Source organism: Dendrobates tinctorius, unplaced genomic scaffold (genome assembly GCF_039654945.1).
Source record: "Dendrobates tinctorius isolate UK_male_01 unplaced genomic scaffold, ASM3965494v1 ptg000063l, whole genome shotgun sequence".
Taxonomy (NCBI): Eukaryota; Metazoa; Chordata; class Amphibia; order Anura; family Dendrobatidae; genus Dendrobates; species Dendrobates tinctorius.
This window is the reverse complement of record NW_027361731.1, coordinates 2365924-2391027: the sequence shown is the minus strand read 5'-3', so window position 1 is coordinate 2391027 and position 25104 is coordinate 2365924. Positions and strand designations below refer to the sequence as shown.

Below are 25104 nucleotides of genomic sequence, written 5' to 3'. Positions count from 1 at the left end.
TGTAAAGAAGAAAACTAAATACTGTAAAATAATAAATCTCCTCATATGTTTCCCTTATTATCTCCAGTAATTGTATTATTACACAGGATTTTTATGATGTTACTTCGGCTCATCTTCTCATTCAGGTCTCTACAATATCGGATCCTCTCAGTGAAGATCTTCTATATAAGAGAAGTTTCCTGATTTACGCATCAAGGATGGATATGGACAGAGACAAGATGGCGGAGAGGATATTACACCTCACCCTAGAGATCCTCTTCCGGCTTACTGGAGAGGTGAGAGATTCTGATGACGTCACATTACATCATTCTTATCTATGGGAATAACAGATGGACAGAACTGGAGAGGTGAGGACTCTGGAAATGTCTGTAGTGAGATTTATTAATGTGTCTCTCCATAACCAGGATTACACAGTGGTGAAGAAGACCTCTAGTGAGCGCTGTCAGGACCTTGTGTCTGAGGGATGGAGAAGAACCCTGAGCCCAATCACGGGGCCTCCACCTCACCCCCCGATACATGAGAACATCAATGACCAGAAGATCCTAGAACTCACCTACAAGATGACTGAGCTGCTGACTGGAGAGGTGACACTGCTGGGAATGCTGGGACATTATACAGTAACACTATGAAGGGATTGGGGGGATGATGGTATCATTGTATGTGTCAGGTTCCAGTAAGGTTTCAGGATGTCGCTGTCTATTTCTCCATGGAGGAGTGGGAGTATTTAGAACGACACAAAGATCTGTACAAAGACGTCATAATGGGGGTCCCCCAGCCCCTCACATCACCAGGTAATAGACAGGACTAAATACACACGGCCTATAATTATCTGTATGTAAAGAATGAATTCAGTCCCTGTATGTGTTTCCTCCAGATCTATCCAGTAAGAAGACAACACCAGAGAGATGTCCCCGTCCTCTTCTTCCACAGTACTATAAACAAGAAGATCCCAATGTTCCTCAGGATCATCAGGTAGATGGAGAGAAGGTGTCATGAGATCTCCCCTATGATGTGTAGACGGCTGTGAAGGTCTTGTGCTCAGTCTTGTTTTATCCACCAGTATTATATGTTTTATACTTGTGTAATGAGAACGGTGGAGATGGCAGGATTAGAGCTGATCATAGATGGGACTTCTCCATCTGTCTGTGACTTTTACAATATTTGTTATAGAGTGAAGAACTAACCCATATTAATACTACAGAGACGTATGTGAGAGGTGATGAGCGGTGTAAAGAGGAGATTGCTACTTATAACCGGTCAGGTGAGTAGTAACTACAAAATATAGAGAAGTCAGAGAATCTTCTCAGCCTCCATCTGCGGCGGAATTATTGATGTTATAGTCTGATGTTAGAACCATGCCTGGTACCTGGCATGTCAGCTCACTCACCCACCCACGCTGCAGTTGGTTCCTCTCTTCCTCCTGCTCCCAGCAGCACTTCTAGCTGTGTCTCTGGCCATGTTCTTAAAGGGCCAGCGCGTGCACTTGCTATTTCCTCCCCAGCCAATGGTTTTGAGGCTTTATATGTATATTGCTTCCTCTCCACTGGGGAGATGCCTGAGCAACCTTCCTGCTTCGGTCTATGTTGTGTAAGGTCACACAGTACAAATCCTGCCTGCTGAACCGTGAAGCTGATCCTGCCTGCTGCACTCTGAAGCAAAACTTGCCTGCTCCACTCTGGCACAAACTCTGTCAGCTGCACTCTACTCCATCCAGTCTGTCCTTTGGGTCCAGCTGCTGTGCGACCGTTGGTCTGCCCTGGAGTACCACCTGGCATTCATCGGGAGCCAAATCTAACCTCCCCATTAGATTCTCTAGTGAATAGTCAGGTGATTGCTTAGTCATGCCCATCCTGGCTCTGCGCGGTTTGTGGCACAGTGTTTCCACAAACCACGACCATGACATCCGGCCATATCACAATCGTCTGATCACCATTTTGCCTCTAGACCACAACATGTTCCTCCACCCAAAACGGTTCAAATGACGTTGGTCTTTGAAAGTCCTTTCCTATAGAGCTTATCACCTGGAGGAGCCAGCTGCGACCTGGGATTAAAGACGCTGACCATTGCCTGCCCAGATCTGTAAACTAAAAAGCCAAATGACAGCGTACGTAGAATGTGCTGACAAGTTAGAAAATCACTTGAAGAAAAATATTAAGATGCGTATGGTAATGATGCTGTTGGCTTCATAGAATCCTGATATCTTATTGGATGAATCTTCCTTCTCTACCTTCTGTGCTGCTGAATGTGCTCATATGGTCCCTACAAGACCAGGTCTAGTCTTTATGGCCAAACTTTGCTTTTATGATCCACAACACTGACTGTGCAGTGAGGCCATGTGTGAATTTCTGTACATTAACAACAGAGTTTCCCTTGATCCTGACATTTCAATTTAAAATTGACTAACTTCAAACACGGTCGTGAGAAACTACAGGAAAAACATTACACCTGTGCCATGATATATCTCTTAAGCGGTGTGTGGCTGATGGCTGTAATATACATTTATTCACGCCTGCAGGAGATGTGTTGGCATGGCTCCAGCCCTGATTTCATGGATTGACTCCACATCATAAATTCCATTATGTTTTCCATCCTAAGAAATTCAGATTACTGCACAATCTCTCCTGAAATGGGAGCACTAATACTTTCTCTACTCTTCTGGTCAGGACTCATAGTAGCTCCAATGGTTCACCATAAATGAGTGCAAGTCCTGTTTAGTATTGGATCTTGCCCCTCATACATACGTTGTTGAGGATGTAACATGTCTTTTTTTCTATGTCTATTAGTGTACAGTTTTCATATTGTATGAGTTGTGCTGGAATTGGCCTGCGTCACTTATGTGAGCCTGTAACTTCGTGGTAGTCTTTAAAAAAAAAAAAAGGTTACCTTTGCCTCTTCCAAATGCCCGAGATCTTAATTTTAAGACATCGCATCTCTGCAATATTATAAAAAGTCCTCCTTGAATGTCTAATACTTTTTAAAGAAACTCATTTAATGGAAAATATTGCCCGAGCTCTAACTTTACTTGCTGTTCTGTGGTGTGACATGGCAAGAAGAATGGTCAGAATGCCGGGTCACAAGCAGGAGAGCAGAGAAAATACAAAATCAGAAGATGCTAGTGTAGTCAGTAAACGGGCCGGGGTCACAACAGGAAACCAATACAAAAGTTGGGAGCTGAGCACAGGACTGAACCAGAGGAGAACAAGGCTGTATCTGGCAGCTTCCGACAATATGCTTCGAGTTTTAGTGTGGTGCATTCCAATTGGCTGAAGCAGGAAGCAGATTGCTTCAGTTGGACACCACACAATCCCATACTGCTAGACTGGATGGTACTACAGGTCCCAGGCAACCTAATCTTTTTGGAAGGACAGAACCTGTGTCATCCAGAGTTTCTGGTTGCTATATCTCCTGCATCACCAGCACCACCTGCAGAATGAATAAGATGGCGCCAGATGGCAGAAACAGACGTTGCAGGAGCAGATCCCAGAAAAAAATGTGACACACCATTTTCAGAAGTCCTAATATGACAAAATAGAAAACCAGAGCAGTATAAACCCCAATAAAGTGGCTCTATTTTGGAAATTATAACCCTCAGGGAATTAATCTATAGAAGTAGTGACTATTTTGATTTCACAGCCACTTTCTGGAAACTAACACTGAATGGATGTTGGAGAGTGAAAATTCCACATTTGCCATTTTATTACCCAACACATAGTGTTCAGATTGTGCTGCAGGAGACACACAATAAATTAAGTGGGTTCTTCTCAATATAGTCACTGTAAACAATGTTTCTGTTTGTTTTCACTTTCACCCCTATAATCCTTCACTTTCTGCTAATTCCCCTAATCCCTACTCCTAGTAAGGAACTGTTCATCTCTTCTTCAATCCTCCCCATCCACCTCAAAACTGTTCCTTAACATACAATCCTCTGTCTACAAATACAGACAGCCCCCTCATGCCCTCTCCTGCTCCCACCTGCTAACACTTTCTCTGCTCCTTCTCACTGCTGGTGATATCTCTCCAAATCCTGGTCCTCCTCACCACATTCCCACAGTCATTTCTACCTCCCATCCACGCTCTATTACAACCTTCCGTAACCACTCCAACCTTATACCCATTCACCCAGCCCCCGCTTCCCCAATCCCACTAACAGGAGCTCTGTGGAACGCTCGCTCTGTCTGCAACAAGCTTTCCTACATCCATGATCTTTTTGTTACTACCAAACTTTCCTTCCTCGCCATCACCGAAACCTGGCTCACCCCTTCTGACACAGCCTCTCCTGCTGCACTTTCATATGGTGGCTTCCACCTTTCTCACACCCCTCGCCCCAGCAGCAAACATGACGGAGGAGTTGTTTTTCTCCTGTCAGATACCTGCTCCTTCACCCCAATCCCACTACCACCCTCTGTTACCCTCCCTTCCTTTGAGGTGCACTCTGTGCGCATCTACTCCCCCTCCAACTGTCTGTCGTCTACCACCCCCCAGGGCCAGCCACCACCTTCTTTGACCACTTCACCACCTAGCTACTTCATTTCCTTTCCGCGGACATCCCTACTATCATCATGGGCGACTTCAACATCCCCACTGACACTTCCCTCTCAGCTGCCACTAAACTTCTATCTCTCACTTCCTCCTTCGGCCTCACTCAATGGTCTTCTACAGCTACCCACAAAGATGGCCACACACTGGACCTCATCTTCACCCGCCTCTGCTCCCTATCTAACCTCTCTAACTCACCTCTTCCTCTCTCTGACCACAACCTTCTCACATTCTCTTCCCTCTCCACTCCATGTCTACAATCCCCACCCCACAAACTTTCACACCCTCGCAGAAATCTTAAACACCTTGATCTACACTCATTCTCTGAATCCCTCCTCCCTCTCAAAGATATAAGTTCCTTACACAATGCGGATGACGCTGCTGCTGCTCTATATAACACCACACTAGCTGCAGCTTTGGAATCTGCTGCCCCACTTACACATACCAAAGCTCGCAAAATCAACAGCCAGCCCTGGCACACCAGCCTGACCAAAGAACTGAGGCGAGCTTCCAGGGCACTTCATCGCATTCAAACAGTCCCTCACTACTTTCAAGACCACACTCGCCACAGCTAAACAAACCTACTTCTCATCTCTCATATCCTCCCTGTCTCACAACCCTAAACAGTTATTCAACACCTTCAATTCTCTCCTCCGTCCCCCAGCACCTCCTCCCTCCCCACTCATCTCAGCTGAAGACTTTGCCTCATTTTTCAAGCAGAAGATTGATAACATCAGAGACAGTTTTGGTCAACAACCCCCAGAGCCCTTCCTCCCGACTTCCCAGCCCTCCACCTCCAAAACCAACTTCTCCACCATCACAGAAGATCAACTCTCCACTCTACTCTCAAGATCACATCTCACCACACCTGTGCACTTGACCTGATCCCATCCCACTTTATCCCAAACCTCACCACAGTCTTCATCCCAACCCTAACCCATCTCTTCAACCTATCACTAACAACTGGTGTTTTCCTCTCAAGCTTTAAACATGCCTCCATCACACCTATCCTCAAAAAGCCCTCTCTTGACCCATCCTCTGTATCTAGCTATCGCCCTATATCACTTCTACCCTATGCCTCCAAGCTACTGGAACAACACATCTACCTTGAACTGTCCTCCCATCTCTCTTCTTGCTCCCTCTTCAACTGCTTACAATCTGGCTTCCGGTCACACCACTCCACTGAAACTGCCCTTACTAAGGTCACCAATGACCTCTTAACTGCCAAGAGCAAGCGACACTACTCTGTCCTCCTCCTCCTGGACCTGTCAGCTGCCTTTGACACAGTGGACCATTCCCTATTATTACAGACCCTCTCATCCCTTGGCATCACAGACTTGGCCCTATCCTGGATCTCATCATACCTAACAGACTGGACATTCAGCGTCTCCCACTCACACACCACCTCCTCACTTCGCCCCCTATCTGTCGGAGTCCCACAAGGTTCAGTCCTAGGACCCCTGCTCTTCTCCATTTACACCTTTGGCCTGGGACAGCTCATAGAATCTCATGGCTTTCAGTATCATCTCTATGCTGACGACACACAGATCTACATCTCTGGACCAGATATCACTTCCCTACTAACCAGAATCCCTCAATGTCTGTCCACTATTTCATCCTTCTCCGCTAGATTTCTGAAACTTAACATGGACAAAACAGAATTCATCATCCTTCGCCCATCTCACGTGACCCTCCCCCCCCCCCCCCAACGAACCTATCCATTAAAGTAAATGGCTGCCCACTCTCCCCAGTCCCACAAGCTCGCTGCCTCGGGGTAATCCTTGACGCTGATCTCTCCTTCAAACCACATATCCATGCCCTTTCCGCTTCCTGCCGACTTCAACTCAAAAATATTTCACGAATCCGTTCATTCCTCAACCAAAAATTTGCAAAAACCCTAGTCCATGCCGTCATTATCTCTCGCCTTGACTACTGCAACCTCCTGCTCTGTGGACTCCCCTCGAACACTCTCGCACCCCTCCAATCTATTCTAAACTCTGCTGTCCGACTAATCCACCTGTCCCCCCGCTATTCCCCAGCTTCTCTCCTCTGTCAATCCCTTCACTGGCTCCCCATTGCCCAGAGATTCCAGTACAAAACCCTAACCATGACCTACAAAGCCATCCACAACCTGTCTCCTCCATACATCTGTGACCTAGTCTCCCGGTACTTTCCTGCACGCAACCCCCCCGATCATCACAAGATCTCCTTCTCTACTCCCCTCTTATCTCCTCTTCCCACAATCGCATACAAGATTTCTCTCGCGCATCACCACTACTCTGGAACTCTCTACCACAACATATCAGACTCTCACCTACCATCGAAACCTTCAAAAAGAGCCTGAAGACCCACCTCTTCCGCCAAGCCTATAACCTGCAGTAACCATTGATCGACCAAACCGCTGCGCGACCAGCTCTACCCTCACCTACTGTATTCTCACCTATCCCTTGTAGATTGTGAGCCTTCGCAGGCAGGGTCCTCTCTCCTCCTGTACCAGTTATGACTTGTATTGTTTAACATTATTGTACTTGTTTTTATTATGTATACCCCTACTCACATGTAAAGCACCATGGAATAAATGGCGCTATAACAATAAATACTAATATAGTAATGCCAAACACATGGATGTTGAATGTGGTTTGGGCACACAGAAAAGCTCACAAGTGAGGGAAAGATTTGACTTTGGGAGAGCGGATATTGCTGGATTGGTTTATTAAAGCCATGTTGTTTTTCAAGAGCCTTTGAGCCACTCATAATGTGGAAACCTTGTTTTTCCTCTGGCACATGATGTACCTGAGTGAGGCTTGTTCTTTGTGAGAAGAGTAGAAGTTTTTATTGTTATTTTCACCTACTGTACATTTGGGAGGCAGAATTAACAAACCGTCAAACACCACGCTCTACTGGTTCATCCTGTGAGGTTTTCTATCAGACTGTGAAATGTCATTGTCTTGGTTTATAATGTAGAAATGTTAAAAAGTATTAATTTCAAGGATTTTATTCAAAAATAATAATTAGTTTTATTCTTGGCAGATAACTGTACCAGGAGATCAGAGGGACAGCTGACATCTTCAATTTTTAAATCAGATGATCTTGAGATCCCTCCACAGGATACAATTGAAGTGAATGCCATTACTCCAGATGTACCATCATCCATTCGCAGCAAAGATCGATCATCTGATCCTTTGAAACAGGTCCTGCCTTCTGATTCATTACCGACCCCTGAGGAAAATCAAAGTCACAAAATAAGCATTAAAAAACAAACTGATAAAGCAAAGAAGCCATTTTCACGTTCAGAATATGTAAATCGTTTTCCCCTCGAAAACTCTTTTCTTAAATGTCAAAAAATTGACACAGCGGAGAATAGAATTTCTTGTTCCAAGTGTGGGAAATGTTTTAAGCATAAATCATATCTTGTTACACACCAGAGAAGTCACACATGTTCAGAATGTGGGAAATGTTTTAACCAGAAATCAGATTTTGTTAGGCACCAGAGAACCCACACAGGGGAGAAGCCTTTTTCATGTTCAGAATGTGGGAAATGTTTTAACCAGAAATCAGATTTTGTTAGGCACCAGAGAACCCACACAGGGGAGAAGCCTTTTTCATGTTCAGAATGTGGAAAATGTTTTAGCCAGAAATCAAGTCTTATCACACACCAGAGAACTCACACAGGGGAGAAGCCATTTTCATGTTCAGAATGTAGGAAATGTTTTAACCAAAAATCACATCTCATTGAGCATCAGAGATCTCACACAGGGGAGAAGCCTTTTTCATGTTCAGAATGTGGGAAAAGTTATAACGAGAAATCAAGTTTTGTTAAGCACTGGAGAACCCACACAGGGGAGAAGGCTTTTTCTTGTTCAGAATGTGGAAAAATTTTTAACCAGAAATCAAGTCTTATCACACACCAGAGAACTCACACAGGGGAGAAGCCATTTTCATGTTCAGAATGTGGAAAAAATTTTAACCAGAAATCAAGTCTTATCACACACCAGAGAAATCACACAAGTGAGAAGCCATTTTCATGTTCAGAATGTAGAAAATGTTTTAACAACAAATCAAATCTTATCACACATCAGAGAACTCACACAGGGGAGAAGCCTTTTTCCTGTTCAGAATGTAGGCAATGTTTTAACCAGAAATCACAACTCATCAGACATCAGAGAACTCACACAGGGGAGAAGCCTTTTTCCTGTTCAGAATGTAGGAAATGGTTTAACCGTAAATCAAATCTTATCACACATCAGAGAATTCACACAGGGGTGAAGCCATTTTCCTGTTCAGAATGTGGGAAATGTTTTAACAGTAAAGCAGGTCTTAATAGCCACCATAGAACCCACAAAGGGGAGAAGCCTTTTTCATGTTCAGAATGTGGAAAATGTTTTGAGAAGAAATCATCTCTTCTTCGCCATCAGAGCAGTCACACTGGGGAGAAGCTTTTCTCATAAGCTTAAAGGGAATCTGTCACCTAATTTTTCGCATATTAGCTATGGCCACCGCCATTAGGGCTTATCTACAGCATTCTATAATGCTATAGATAAGCTCCCGATGTAACCTGAAAGATAAGAAAAACAAGTTAGATTATACTCGGGGGGGGGGGGGGCGGTTCAGATGGATGTCGCAGGTCTGGGGCCGGTGCCTCCCGTCTTCATGCGATGATGTCCTCTTCCTTGCTTCTGTTGCGGCTCCTGTGCAGGCGTAATTCTCTGCCTTGTTGAGGGCAGAGAAAAGTACTGCAGTGCGCAGGTGCCGGGAAAGGTCAGAGAGACACCCATCGGACCGGAGCGCTCCCCCCCCCCCCAGGTTAGTATAATCTAACTTGTTTTTCTTATCTTTCAGGTTACATCTGTGGCTTATCTACAGCATTATAGAATGCCGTAGATAAGCCCCTAATGGCGGCGACCACAGCTTATAGGCGAAAAATGAGGTGACAGGTTCCCTTTAATGCCGGAAATGTTTTACATGGAAATTAACTCTTAATAAACTTCAGAGACATCACACAGGGGAGAAGCCTTTTTCATCTTCAGAATGTTGTTTTAACCGAAAATTGTACCTTCTCATTTCTCATGTTTGTTCTCTTTAAAATAAAATCATTCATACTCTCCTTCCATGCCGGTGCTGAACCATTGGTGTTGTGATTCGCGTTCCTGCATTTCTTATCGAAGGGCTCATCTTCTCATTTCTGCCTCAGCTTGGAAAAAGTAGCACTCTTAACCCTCATAATACAAGACAACTCAAGCCTGTAAGTCCAGCAATTTCTCCTTTCTTAATGTCGGTCTCACAAGAAAACAGCTCCACAAATCTCCTTGTGTTGTCACTGAAGCCCACATACTGAGCAATGTTTTCCCTTCCCCATGACAGCACCGCACATGAGAAGGTACCCGCCCCCAGGAAACAGGAAACCTGTAGCAGAGACATAAGAAGGGGGGCGGCACCTCTCCCCTCAGTTTGGTTTCCTGTTTCTTGCGGGCAGGTGCCTGGAGGCAGCAGTATGGTCATCACCATCCACTTTCTTCCGACACTATAGACTAGACCTAGGGCCCTCAAAGCTGGCCTTTGGGAGAAAAGTGTTGTCTGCTGTTGTCCCACCCTAGGAGTCTATTCTATCTTTCCTCTCATGTGCGGTGCTGTCATGGGGAAGGGAAAAAATGATAATTACTTACCGGTAATTTGATTTTCCAGAGCCATGACAGCACCGCATTGTTCCCGCCCTATCTTGGTGATGGTTGTGTGGTGCACCAGAGGTTTTTAATTATATCTGGATGTGTACATATATGTATATAGACATGGATTTAAAGGAAAAGGGGAATACTAGTATTATTATTATTATTTATTGTTCTAGCGCCATTTATTCCATGGCGCTTTACATGTGAGGAGCGGTATACATAAAAACAAGTACAATAATCTTAAACAATACAAGTCATAACTGGTACAGGAGGAGAGATGGTAGCGCTGTCATATAACATGTATGTAAACTAATAAGGCGGTTACCTTGCATACTCTGAAACAAACTGAGGGGAGAGGTGCCGCCCCCTTCTTATGTCTCTGCTACAGGTTTCCTGTTTCCTGGGGGCGGGTACCTTCTCATGTGCGGTGCTGTCATGGCTCTGGAAAATCAAATTACCGGTAAGTAATTATCATTTTTGCGTCACAGGGGAATTTACCTCCCCTCCTCCCAAGCTACAGGGGATTCTGATATGGGGAACGCCATAATTGATTTGTATATCATATTGCGTCTATCCCTACTAAACAAGACATGGAGAAATGTATAGATAGGCTGGAGACCACATACAAAACTGAAATATGTTCCCTCACTTCTAGCCTGTCACAGCTTACTGACAAGGTACAGAGATTAGAGGATGAAGTTGTACCATCCACTAGACAATCATGGCTAAGATTCTGAAAGTCCAAAAGACATTATCTGTCACATTTTTTTCAACGTAAATGAGCCTATTATGAGGAAAACAAGAGAGTTGGGTCACAGATCCTTTCTGAATGACTCCTTCTAAAAGAAGGGTATTGAAACCACTACTTAATACCCTCCGGGAAAATGGCCTGATGTACTTCTGGAGCTACACATTCCAGCTGTATATTTTCAAAGATCCAAGCGACATGAGAACATTCTGTGATGCCCTGGACATTCCCAGAATCCATATATCTGACTGGCCACCTGCTCCACCATTACCACAGAGAGTTCCAGCGCGTTGCAGAAGACTTTCCGTGGATCAGGAACTTGATGGTGATGCACCCAGATGGGAAAGGATCCTGCCAATCATATGAGCTCCTGAAGTGAAACTTGTCTTCCCTGATAAGAGACAGTTTACAGATGTGTGGTTGTTCCTTAAAGAATATAATTACATAATAGCTTAATAGAGTTTTATGTTCCTCTCTCCCATTATATAGAATGTCTCAGTTCATATCTTAGAACAGCTTATAAGTTGAGTTCACATTATATTACTGTAATATCCGGCTGTATTACTTTACTCGCTATATATTCCATCGTTCCCCCTAATAGGATCCCTAGGACTGAAAGACTTACGCCTATAAACACAACGCCAAGTTACGGACTTACATTGGGATCTTGTTTCGCAGTTTCCTTGTGTTCGATGTATCCGTAATCTATACATCTTATACGCAGAGAGGTAGACGTTACTATCTACCATCTGCACTTCCTCCTGGCTCTTAATCTTTCTACCCTTTTTTCCTTTCCCCCTCTCCCTTTTTTCCATATAATATGGCACAACTGAAAACGTTCTCATTGAATGTCAGAGGACTTAATGTTCCAAGAAAAAGAGCTCAAGTGTTTTATCAGATGCATAAACTACACGGACATTATCTCTTTCTTCAGGAGACCCACTTTAGGGGCGATCATACACCTCCGTTCCTAACAGATATTATTCATTTTGGAGCCACAGTACAAATGCTGTTTCAAGGTCTAAGGTGCTGAGTAGAGATGAGCGACTTTGCCTTTTTTAGGGTTGAGTCGGGTTTCATGAAACCCGACTTTCTAAAAAGTCGAGTCGAACGAAATCGGCCGACTATCCGGAAAAGTCGGAGGTCTGACTGAAACGCGAAACCCAATGCAAGTCAATAGGGAAGCAAATTCGTCAGGGAGTGGAGGACAGTAAACACACCTACAGTGCCCATTTCAATGCCAATGACATCAATTCTTATTACTTAAGCTTGTCAACCTTATTTTACTTTATAATAATAGTTACGCATTGAAAACTGGGGGTTATTTGGCTAAAGTTGTGGGGGGGTAGGGCTGGCTCCAGGTTTTCGTGTGCCCCGGGTGAAAGAGTGTCAGTGGGCCCCTTTAACACATACCACAATTCATGATGCTCTGATATGGCAGAGAAATATTGGTATAGTGTAATGACAAATCCTTCACTTCTTACATTACATGACTGATATCTATTTTAAATTCTACAATAGTTCAAAAACTGAACAGTATATTCCTCCATACAGTATTATGGCCACCACATAGTGCGCCGTACAGAATAATGAGCCCCATATATTGCTCCATACAGAATAATTGGTCCCATATAATGTTCCATACAGTATATGATGAGCTCCACATAATGCTACAGTATATGATGGTCCCCATATAATGTGCCATACAGTAATGGACGGTCCCCAGAGTAGAATGAGCCCCACATATTGCTCCATACAGTATGAGTCACATATAAAGCTCCATACAGTATATGATTGGCCCCATATATTGCTCCATATAGAATGGGAACCATATAATGCTTAATACAGAATAGGCCCCAATAATGCTCCATATCCTATATGATGCCTCATAAATAATGAACCCCATATGATGCTGCAGTATATGATGGGCCCCATGGATGATGCTCCAGTGTATGATGGGCCTATACACTGTGTGCAGAATTATAAGGCAAATGAGTATTTTGATCACATCATCCTTTTCATGTTGTACTCCAAGCTGTATAGGCTTGAAAGCCAACTGCCAATTATGTAAATCAGGTGATTTGCAAATTTGCAACGAGGAGGGGTGTGGTCTAATTACATCAACACCCTATATATGATGTGCTTAATTATTACGTAACTTCCTTTCCTTTGGCAAAATGGGTCAGAAGAGAGATTTGACGGACTCTGAAAAGTCAAAAATTGTGAGATGTCTTGCAGAGGGATGCAGCAGTCTTGAAATTGCCAAACTTTTGAAGCGTGATCACTGAACAATCCAGCTTTTCATGGCAAATAGCCAACAGGGTCGCACGAAGCGTGTTGATAAAAAAAGGCTCAAAATAACTGCCCATGAATTGAGGAAAATCAAGTGTGAAGCTGCCAAGATGCCATTTGACACCAGTTTTGCCATATTTCAGAGCTGCAACGGTACTGGAGTATCAAAAAGCACAAGGTGTGCCATACTCAGGGACATGGCCAAGGTAAGGAAGGCTGGAAAACGACCACCTTTGAACAATAAACATAAGATAAAACGTCAAGACTGGGCCAAGAAATATGCTAAGACAGATTTTTGTAAGGTTTTATGGACTGATGAAATGACAGTGACTCTTGATGGGCCAGATGGATGAGCCCGAGGCTGGATCAGTAAAGGCCAGAAAGCTCCACTCTGACTCAGACGCCAGCAAGGTGGAGGTGGGGTACTGGTATGGGTTGGTATCATCAAAGATGAACTTGTGGGACCTTTTCGGGTTGAGGATGGAGTGAAGTTCAACTCCCAGACCTAGTGCCAGTTTCTGGAAGACACCTTCTTCAACCAGTGGTACAGGAAGAATTCGGTATCGTTCAAGAAAAACATGATTTTCCTGCAGGACAATGCTCCATAACATGCATCCAAATACTCCACAGCGTGGCTGCCCAGTAAAGGTCTAAAAGAAGACAAAATAATGACATGGCCCCCTTGTTCACCTGATCTGAACCCCATAGAGAACCTGTGGTCCCTCATACCCTGTGAGATCTACAGGGAGTAGTGTTGAGCAATACCATCCGATATAGAGAAATATCGGATCGGATTGGATCGGCCCGATACCCAAAAAGTATCGGGTATTGCCGATTCCGATACTGGAAGTCCCATTCAAGTCAATGGGACAGAAATATCGGAATTAAAAAAAAACCTTTCTTTCCTTGTAGGTTAATTCTACATGAAGAAAAACAACTAATAATAATGTAGAATGTATTGGGGGATGTGAAGGAAACATTAAAGGCATAGAGGTTTAGCCCAATCAAATGGAATAGCAGGAAGAAATTTTTTTTTTTAAAGACGTTCGGAGTTACAAAGATATTGACTATGTTAACCTTTTTTATATTTTGTCAGATATGTATGTTTCACTACTTCCATGCTCTTCACCTTCTTTTTTACTTCTCCCACACTTTCTCCTTCATGATCTTCAGCAGCAGCAGCATCTTTTTCATCAACTTCTTCTTCACCTTATTCATCTTCTTCACCTTCTTCCTATTATTCTATTTTTTTTACAATCTTCATATTCTTCTTATTCAACTATTATTCTTCTTCATATTCTACTTCTTCATCTTCTTCCTATTCTTCTTCTTCATCATATTTTTATTTGTGACAGGCATTCCTGTAGTTGTTATCTAGAAAAGTTTGAAGATTACACCTTCCGTTCTGCCTGTCACAAAACATTTACAACAGGATTTGTCCGCATTCAGTTTGGCCTGCAGCAGCAGGCATTTTCCAGGGGCACCACGAGGAGGAACGGACTCAACCTCATACACTGCTTAGTCTTCTTCTGCTTATAATTTAGATAATATCTTTTGCTCTGATTTTTAGTCTTATGCTTAATGTTCTGCTTTTGGTCCTTCTGCTTTTTGTTCTTCTGCTTCTTGGTCTTCTGTCTCTTGTTGTTCTGCATCTTGGTGGTTGCTTCATGTTGTTTGTCCTCTTGGTCATCTTCAGGGTCATCTTTTTGGTCTTCGGTGTGGTCTTCAGGGTCGTCATCTTCAGGGTCGTCGTCAGGGAGATCCAGAGTGAGAACCAAAAACCATTTCCACAAGCTTGAACTTGGAAAAGTAGCAGAAGGTACAAGAAGGCTGAGGAACTGCCGAGAACCAGCTGACGGTACTGAAACCCGGATGGGTAGCAGAGGGAACAAGAGCAAATGGAACTAGCGAGGACCAGCTGACGGTGCTGGAACCCGGAAGGGCAGCAGAAGGAACAAGAGCCAATGGCACAACCGTGGACCAGCTGACGGTGCTGGAACACGGTTACTAAGCAGGAGGTACCTGTGCTACAAAGCACTACCAAGGACCAGCAGACGTTGCTGGAACTCGGATACCGAGAATGAGGCACCTAGGCCAAAGGCACTGCCGAGAACCAGCTGACGGTGCTGGAACACGGATGGGTAGCAGAAGCTGCAAGAGTAAATGGAACTAGCGAGGACCAGCTGACGGTGCTGGAACCCAGAGTGGCAGCAGAAGGAACAAGAGCCAATGGCACAACCGTGGACCAGCTGACGGTGCTGGAACACGGTTACAAAGCAGGAGGTACCTGTGCTACAAAGCACTACCAAGTACCAGCAGACGTTGCTGGAACTCAGATACCGAGAAGGAGGCACCTAGGCCAAAGGCACTGCCGAGAACCAGCTGACGGTACTGGAACCCGGATGGGTAGCAGAAGGTACCCATGAAAAACAAAGTTGCAATGCCGCGAGCCAGCCGCAGTTACCGAAACACACAGTCCTACAGGAGGTGCTTGTCCTATTGTCACTACGGAACCAGCCTTTATGACCAGAACCCACAGCCCACATAGGAAGCACCTAAACTGCAGGCACCATAGACTCGGCTAACCCAACAGCAACACGACAGGACAACGTATTGGTGGCAAAGTGACGTTGACACTACCCGGAAACAGCAGGCGTGCTGGAACCAGGCTGGGCAGGAGGGAGTACCCGAGCCAAAGACACTGCCGAGAACCAGCTGACGGTGCTGGAACCCGGATGGGTAGCAGAAGCTACAAGAGTCAATGGAACTACCGAGAACCAGCTGACGGTGCTGGAACCCAGAGTGGCAGCAGAAGGAAAAAGAGCCAATGGCACAACCGTGGACCAGCTGACGGTGCTGGAGCACAGTTACTAAGCAGGAGGTACCTGTGCTTCAAAGCACTACCAAGAACCAACAGACGTTGCTGGAACTCGGATACCGAGAAGGAGGCACCTAGGCCAAAGGCTCTGCCTGGAACCAGCTGACGGTGCTGGAACCCGGAGGGGTTGCAGAAGGTACCCATGAAAAGCAAAGTAGCAAGGCCACGAGCCGACCGCAGTTACCGAAACCCACAGTCCTACAGGGGGTGCTTGTCCTATTGGCACTACGGAACCAGCCTTTATTACCAGAACCCGCAGCCCACATAGGAAGCACCTAAACTGCAGGCACCATAGACTCGGCTAACCCAACCGCAACACGACAGGACAACGTTTTGGTGGCAAAGTGACGTTGACACTTCCCGGAAACAGCAGGCGTGCTGGAACCAGGCTGGGCAGGAGGGAGTACCCATGCCAAAGACTCTTCTGAGCAGCAACTGGCGATGTTGGAGCCCAGGGTCAATCAGGGTGTAGGCTGAGGCCTAATTTCATCAAGTTTAATATCTGTTGTAGACTGCTACTGATTTTAAACATGCTCCAACTAGGCTTCTGGCTCCACTCTGTCTCTAGTATTTACCCTGGCCTCCAACACCGCAAATTGCTGCTCAGAAGTGGCGCCTGCACAAGGAACACTTGTTCCTGTGTTACTGGGGTTCAGTAACGTCTGCTGATCCCCTGATGTGTGTCCGGCAATGTCTCCTGCTCTCTCCACATTCCCACTACTAGTGTTATTGGGGTTCAGTAATGCCAGCTGCTCCCCTGCTGTGTGGATAGCAATATCTCCTGCTGCCTCCACATTCAAACTACATCACATATAAAACTTGCTGCAATTAGGCCTCAGCCTACTCCATGATTGACCCTGGGCTCCAACACAGCCAGTTGCTGCTCAGAAGTGCAATCTACACAGAGAAAAACACATGCTCCAGTGTTAGTGGGGTTCAGTAATGCCAGCTGCTCCCCTGCTGTGTGGACGGCAATATCTTCTGCTCCCTCCAAAATCACACTACATCATATTTTCAACTTGCTCCAAGTAGGCCTCAGCCTGCTACATGATTGATCCTGGGCTTCAACACAGCCAGTTGTCGCTCGGAAGTGCCGCCTGCACAGAGAAAAACACATGCTCCAGTGTTAGTGGGGTTCAGTAATGCCACCTGCTCCCCTGCTGTGTGTCCGGCAATGTCTACTCCTGCCTCCACATTCACACTTCTACTGATTTCAAACTTGCTCCAATTAGGCCTCTGGCTCCACTCTGTCTCTAGTATTTCCCCTGCCTTCCAACCCCGCCAGTTGCTGCTCAGAAGTGGCGTCTGCTCTGTCCACATTCCCACTACTAGTAGGACACACATCAGGGGATCAGCTGACGTTAGTGAACCCCAGTAACACAGGAACAAGTGTTGATTGTGCAGACGCCACTTCTGAGCAGCAACTGGCGGGGTTGGAGGCCAGGGGAAATACTAGAGACAGAGTGGAGCTAGAGGCCTAGTTGGAGCAAGTTTGAAATCAGTAGTAGTGTGAATGTGGAGGCAGCAGAAGATATTGCCATCCACACAGCAGGGGAGCAGCTGGTGTTACTGAACCCCACTAACACAGGAGCTAGTGTTTTTCTCTGTGCAGACGGCACGTCTGCGCAACAACTGGCAGTGTTGAAGCCCAGGGATTTGTCAGGGTCCTGACAGCGCCGGCGTACAGCCTCCGCTAAGCAGGGACTCACCCGCACCGTACGGACTCCTGGGGACAAGAACAGCCGGAAAATAAAGATGCAAGGGACCTGAATGTAGAAGTTTAGAAAGCAGGCACAGGACCTACGGTCATGTGACTACAAGGGGGCGGGACTTAGCGTCCTGCTTTCAAAGAAGGTAGAAAACTCAAAGTCAGGCAAAGTGGGGGTCATGCACAATACCGGCAAGCGAGGTACAGGAGGGATAAACAGACGGGAGGTCAGACAAAGCCAAAGGTCATACACAAGATCTCAGTAAAGTACCAGGGATGAGACAGAACGGATAGTCAGAGCCAAGCAGAGATCAAAACCAAACAGACGTAGAAGGTACCAGGCAGAATCCAAAGCAGAATCCAGAGAACAGACCGAGTCATACACAGAGAATCATGCAACCAGCACTAACACACTCAGGGGTCACCACACAATGCCAAGGGCGAAAGTATAACTGTCGGGGGATGGGAGCTTCCTGAGGCTATAAGAAGCCTCCCCAGAACCAATGAGAGGCCACCATAATAGGTCCCAGGTGTGCAGGTGAGAGTCTGCACTGAGGTCAGAACATTAACCCCAGCAGTGTCGGTCACCCAGCACTGGTATCATGACAGGATTACAGTTCAGGTGGTAGAAACATGAACACCACAGGAGACCTGGATACTGTTGCCAACCAATTACTTATTCTGGAAGAGGACTGGCAAATTCTGGCGAGATCCAGGCCTTGTTCATTTTCAGAAAAGTAAGCCGGTCAACGTTATCGGAGGATAGTCGCGTGCGACGGTCTGTTAGTACACCACCTGCGGCACTAAAGACGCATTCCGATAATACACTGGCAACAGGGCAGGCCAGCACCTCCAATGCATACTGGCTAAGCTCTGGCCATGTATCCAGCTTAAAGACCCAAAACTTGAAGGGCGAAGAGCCGTCTGGGTGTACACTGACAGGGCAAGACATGTAGTCTGTCACACCATCTGACAGAAACGTTGCCTCCTGTGATGGTGTAGACATTTGTGGCGGGCACACAAAACTTTGCCACATTTGGGCCATACTGGTCTTGCCTTGTGCTGAGGCGCTGCCTCTGCTCCCTCTTTGTGCAGAGCTTCCACCACTGCCTCGACGCACGGAGCTGCTTTGTAAAGCACTAGCAGCACTGCTCTCGGGTGGAATGGAGAACATGATGGACTGCACTAGTGTCTCTTCGTACTCCCGCATTTTACGCTCCCGGTTCAACGGTGTTATGAGGCTTTGTAAGTTGTCACGGTAGCAAGGCTCTAGGCGGGTGTACACCCAATAATCAGCCATGTTGAGAATGTGGGCGATGCGGCTGTCGTTTCTCAAGCACTGCAGCATGAAATCAACCATGTACTGCAGACTCCCAACTGCCCAAGAAACGCTGTCCCCTGCTTGAGGCGTCATCTCTGCCTGCTCGGCATCACCCCACCCTCGCTGTACATACTGACTAGAGCATTGTGTACCTCCCTCCTCTGGAGAGATGTCTTCCTCCTCCATTGACTCCTCCTCATCCTCCTCACAAAGTGTCCCCTGCCTAGACCTTTGTGAGGAATCACGTAGCGCAGATTGTCCAGAAGCAGATGATGGCCTTTGTGACTCCTCATCCTCTACCTCTTCCAAAACCTCCTCCCTTAGTGCTTGCAGTGTTTTTTGAAGCAGGCAGATAAGGGGGACAGTCATGCTGACTAGTGCATCATCTGCACTCGCCATCCGCGTGGAATCATCGAAGGCACGCAAAACGTTGCAGATGTCCTTCATAGAGGCCCACTCAGTGGTGCTGAAGTGTGACCGGCACGCAGTGCGACTTGTTTGCGCCTGATGCAGCTGATACTCCATTACTGCTGCCTGCTGCTCACACAACCGCTCCAACATATGTAACGTTGAATTCCACCTGGTGGGTAGTCACATATGATGCGAAGGTGTAATCGGCGCTGCAGAACTGCAATGCGCGATCTTGCCGTGCTGGAACGCCGCAAGTGAGTGCACTCTATGCGGACCTTGTGCATTAGTGCATCAAGATCCGGATAGTCTCTCAGAAAGCTCTGCACAACCAAGTTGAGCACATGTGCCAGACATGGGATGTGAGTGAGGTTGCCTAGGCCCAGAGCTGCCACCAGATTTCGGCCATTGTCACACACTACCTAGCCTGGCTGGAGATTCGCTGGCCCAAACTACACGTCGCTCTCCTGCTTGATGGCATTCCAGAGCTCCTGCGCTGTGTGGCTTCGATTCCCCAAAGAAATTAATTTCAGTACGGCCTGTCAGGGCTGCCACTAGGAATTTTGGGGCCCCATACTGGCAAAATTTATGGGGCCCCCCTTGAGACTCCACCCCCAGCTCCGCCTCCACCCTAGCTCCTCCTCCACCATGGGAACCTTCCAAAATCCCTCCGCCCTTTCTTGGAAAAACTTCACTTCTACACCACACCCTCACCAATCTCACATCAACACCATATCACATACATAGCCATCAGCTTTAGTTTTGACCAAAAGATTTTTTAAGCCTGCCACCATGACAAGGTAGACTCTATTGACAGGGCCCTACTCTACTCTAACCTATTAAACATTTGGTAACTTTTTTTTAACCATTATTGTGCATCCATCTTCAGACAATGACCAGATGATACTGAGTCAGTGCCCATCTAACTCTAACATACTCCAGCAAGGTGGCAAAGGCAGTACCTTATATTAGGTTGGTCACATATTAAGTCAATGTAATTGTACCCCCCATGAGACCCCCAGATTCTTTTCCCTCTCCCGTCATGGCTCTTTGGGCACCGCCACCATGCCACCAGAGACAGAGACATCGGAGAGAGTCAGAGACAGACAGTCTACTCACCCTGCTCGCTCGCCGCCTCGTGACTGGTCTGCCAGTGCCTACCGTCTGCGCCTCGCCATCCACCGTCCCGCTGCCGTCCACGGTCACCATCTTCTGCTCCCAGCCTGGTCCCACCACGTGGCACGCTGGCACAGCCTATGGGTGATGGTCACACAAAATCCCTCATGCTCCATTCAAACATGGCTTTAGGACCCCAACTTCTCAGAAAAGGGCTTTTGGCTGCCAGCTATGTAAGGTGTATGTGCACCCCAAAACATGAGATCGCAGATATCAGCACTTCAGACCAGACATGCTTCTGTAGACACGGACTGTGCTAACAAATCGCCAGTGATCAGCACTGACACTGGTATCCGAGGTCCCAGCAGTCAAAGATGACAAGATGAGAATGGAGGGGCTGCCATGTCCCTGACTAATATGTCCCCACTGCTACAGATCTGATAGTGAACTGCCAATCAGATCAATTTACCTGAATGACATTGACATAGGGGAACTGGAAAATCCCCAATGTTCAGCACTAGACCTGTAGTGAGGGTCAGCCCTAAGAGTAAGCGCACGAGCAGCACATTCAATGTGGACTTTCCTCAACAAAATCATGTGGCACGTGTGGATCTTGTCACATACAAGTGACACACTGTGGATTTTAAAATGCACATTTGAGTGGGAATCTCCCACTCATTTGTATTTCCTCACACATTTCCTGGAGGAATAGAAATGCATATTTATAAGTATCTAATGGTCCCAGGACTGCGCTTTATGTTACATTACCATCACAAATCTGTTCTGTCAAAACCCTGCAAAAGAGCCCTGACCCTAAAAATGGCACAGAGTGGACTGAGAACCAGTGGGGCTATAAAGCCCCCAGTCAATTTTACACTGCAGACTTCTCCGCTGCCTTGCACATTGTGAGAATAGAGCAGGTGACTTTATAAGAGTTGTCAAAAGGTGACCCCAAAAAATCCCTGAGGTAAGAAAAGACTAGATAATATTACCCCCTCCCCTATGTCTGACTCTGAACCCTTCAGCTAGTGCAGGGGAGGGAGAGGACTGGGGGGCTTTATTTACTGTATTGGGAGTCATCTGGGGACAAGTGAAAGACCCCTAGAAGATGACATCTCATGCACATAGGGCAACCTGAAACAGTAGGGTAAGTGGGAAGAAGCCGGCTCTGCAGCAGAGAATATAGGGCAGGTGGGTGGGAGTCTGCCCCTGTGGGGTACAACACGGGGATGTACCCTAAGGCTCCCAACCCCACAATGGCACTGCAGCCCCTCAGGGGGAGACAGGTTTATTGAGCTGGACGGAACCGCTGCCCCACAGAGCCTTGCTCTCCCAGCATGAGAGCCGCAGTCATATCGCAGCTGCTGCAGAACTCCTATCTGAAGCGCGGTTTCCCTTATCCCCTTCACACGGCCATAAGCGCCCGCCGCCGACGTTGCATAATAACTTTCTAATGGGCCCCCCAATGCCAAAATGCACAAGCGGCTCTGTACACCTCGTACACACGGCTCCGCTCCATACACCTCGTACACACGGCTCCGCTCCATACACCTCGCACACACGCTGCTCCGCTCCGTACACCTCGTACAGACACGGCTCCGCTCCGTACACCTCGTACACACACAGCTCCGCTCCGTACACCTCGTACACACACGGCTCCTCTCCGTACACGCATGGCTCCTCTCCGCTCACCTCGTACACATGCGGCTCCGCTCCGTACACCTCATACACGCGATGCTCCGCTCCGTACACCTCGTACACACGGCTCCGCTCCGTACACCTCGTACACGCACGGCTCCTCTCCGTACTCGTCGTACACGCACGGCTCCTCTACGTACTCGTCGTACACGCACGGCTCCTCTCAACTCATACAGACGGCTCCGCTCCGTACTCCTCGTACACACGGCTCCGCTCCGTACATCTCGTACACACGGCTCCGCTCCTTACTCCTCGTACACACACGGCTCCGCTCCTTACTCCTCGTACACGCTCGGCTCTTCTCCGTACTCGTCGTACACGCTCGGCTCTTCTCCATACTCGTCGTACACGCTCGGCTCCTCTCTATACTCGTCTTACACGCACGGCTCCTCTCTGTACTCGTCTTACACGCACGGCTCCTCTCCGTACTCGTCGTACACGCACGGCTCCTCTCCGCACAACTCATACACACGGCTCCGCTCCGTACTCCTCGTACACACGGCTCCGCTCCGTACATCTCGTACACACGGCTCCGCTCCTTACTCCTCGTACACACACGGCTCCGCTCCTTACTCCTCGTACACGCTCGGCTCTTCTCCGTACTCGTCGTACACGCTCGGCTCTTCTCCATACTCGTCGTACACGCTCGGCTCCTCTCTATACTCGTCTTACACGCACGGCTCCTCTCTGTACTCGTCTTACACGCACGGCTCCTCTCCGTACTCGTCGTACACGCACGGCTCCTCTCCGCACAACTCATACACACGGCTCCGCTCCGTACTCCTCGTACACACGGCTCCGCTCCGTACATCTCGTACACACGGCTCCGCTCCTTACTCCTCGTACACACACGGCTCCGCTCCTTACTCCTCGTACACGCTCGGCTCTTCTCCGTACTCGTCGTACACGCTCGGCTCTTCTCCATACTCGTCGTACACGCTCGGCTCCTCTCTATACTCGTCTTACACGCACGGCTCCTCTCTGTACTCGTCTTACACGCACGGCTCCTCTCCGTACTCGTCGTACACGCACGGCTCCTCTCCGCACAACTCATACACACGGCTCCGCTCCGTACTCCTCGTACACACGGCTCCGCTCCGTACATCTCGTACACACGGCTCCGCTCCTTACTCCTCGTACACACACGGCTCCTCTCCGTACACCTCGTACACGCTCGGCTCCTCTCCGTACTCGTCGTACACGCACGGCTCCTCTCCGTACTCGTCGTACACGCACGGCTCCTCTCCGTACTCGTCGTACACGCACGGCTCCTCTCAACTCATACACACGGCTCCGCTCCGTACTCCTCGTACACACGGCTCCGCTCCGTACATCTCGTACACACGGCTCCGCTCCTTACTCCTCGTACACACACGGCTCCTCTCCGTACACCTCGTACACGCTCGGCTCCTCTCCGTACTCGTCGTACACGCACGGCTCCTCTCCGTACTCGTCGTACACGCACGGCTCCTCTCCGTACTCGTCGTACACGCACGGCTCCTCTCAACTCATACACACGGCTCCGCTCCGTACTCCTCGTACACACGGCTCCGCTCCTTACTCCTCGTACACACACGGCTCCTCTCCGTACACCTCGTACACGCTCGGCTCTTCTCCGTACTCGTCGTACACGCACGGCTCCTCTCTGTACTCGTCGTACACGAACGGCTCCTCTCTGTACTCGTCTTACACGCACGGCTCCTCTCTGTACTCGTCTTACACGCACGGCTCCTCTCCGTACTCATCGTACACGCACGGCTCCTCTCCGCACAACTCATACACACGGCTCCGCTCCGTACTCCTCGTACACACGGCTCCGCTCCTTACTCCTCATACACACACGGCTCCTCTCCGTACTCCTCGTACACACGCGGCTCCTCTCCGTACTCGTACACGCGCGGCTCCTCTCCGTACTCCTCGTACACGCGCGGCTCCTCTCCGTACACCTCGTACACGCGCGGCTCCTCTCCGTACACCTCGTACACGCGCGGCTCCGCTCCGTACACCTCGTACACGCGCGGCTCCGCTCCGTACACCTCGTACACGCGCGGCTCCGCTCCGTACACCTCGTACACGCGCGGCTCCGCTCCGTACACCTCGTACACGCGGGGCTCCGCTCCGTACACCTCGTACACGCGCGGCTTCGTTCCGTACACCTCGTACACGCGCGGCTCCGCTCCGTACACCTCGTACACGCGCGGCTCCTCTCCGTACTCCTCTTACACGCGCGGCTCCTCTCCGTACTCCTCTTACACGCGCGGCTCCTCTCTGTACTCCTCTTACACGCGCGGCTCCTCTCTGTACTCCTCTTACACGCGCGGCTCCTCTCTGTACTCCTCTTACACGCGCGGCTCCTCTCCGTAAACCTCGTACACGCGCAACTCCGCTTCATACACCTCGTACGCGCGCGGCTCCGCTCCGTACACCTCGTACACACACGGCTCCGCTCCGTACTCCTCGTACACACACGGCTCCGCTCCATACACCTCGTACACACACGGCTCCGCTCCGTACACCTCGTACACACACAGCTCTGCTACATCCACCCTGTAAACCCCTCCTGAACCAACACAGAAACTTTACCTCATCCAGCAGTACACCATGACAACCAGCACAGCAGAGTCCTGCACACACTGAGGCCCCTGATCATGTGACCCCTGACTCCACCCCTCCTGTGACCTCATCACAGGTCCTGTGCGCACACAGCAGACAGAGCTGGAGGAGCCTGAACAA

General features: G+C 48.1%; 2 protein-coding genes across 11 annotated transcripts in view; both read left to right on the top strand.

Annotated features, from left to right (window-relative positions):
• Window positions 1–9646, top strand: part of LOC141094136 (uncharacterized) — a 44659-nt gene extending 35013 nt beyond the window's left edge. For all 4 annotated transcript variants that reach the window (XM_073579873.1, XM_073579871.1, XM_073579872.1 and 1 more), the window contains exons 2-7: window positions 126–275; window positions 405–584; window positions 668–791; window positions 875–972; window positions 1171–1261; window positions 7567–9646. In XM_073579873.1, the coding sequence (XP_073435974.1) occupies window positions 198–275; window positions 405–584; window positions 668–791; window positions 875–972; window positions 1171–1261; window positions 7567–8984 (1989 nt within the window). In that variant the 5' untranslated portion in view covers window positions 126–197 and the 3' untranslated portion in view covers window positions 8985–9646. The remainder of the gene's footprint in view (window positions 1–125; window positions 276–404; window positions 585–667; window positions 792–874; window positions 973–1170; window positions 1262–7566) is intronic.
• Window positions 1–25104, top strand: part of LOC141094149 (uncharacterized) — a 454882-nt gene that overhangs the window by 9538 nt on the left and 420240 nt on the right. The gene's annotated exons all lie outside the window — the stretch shown is intronic.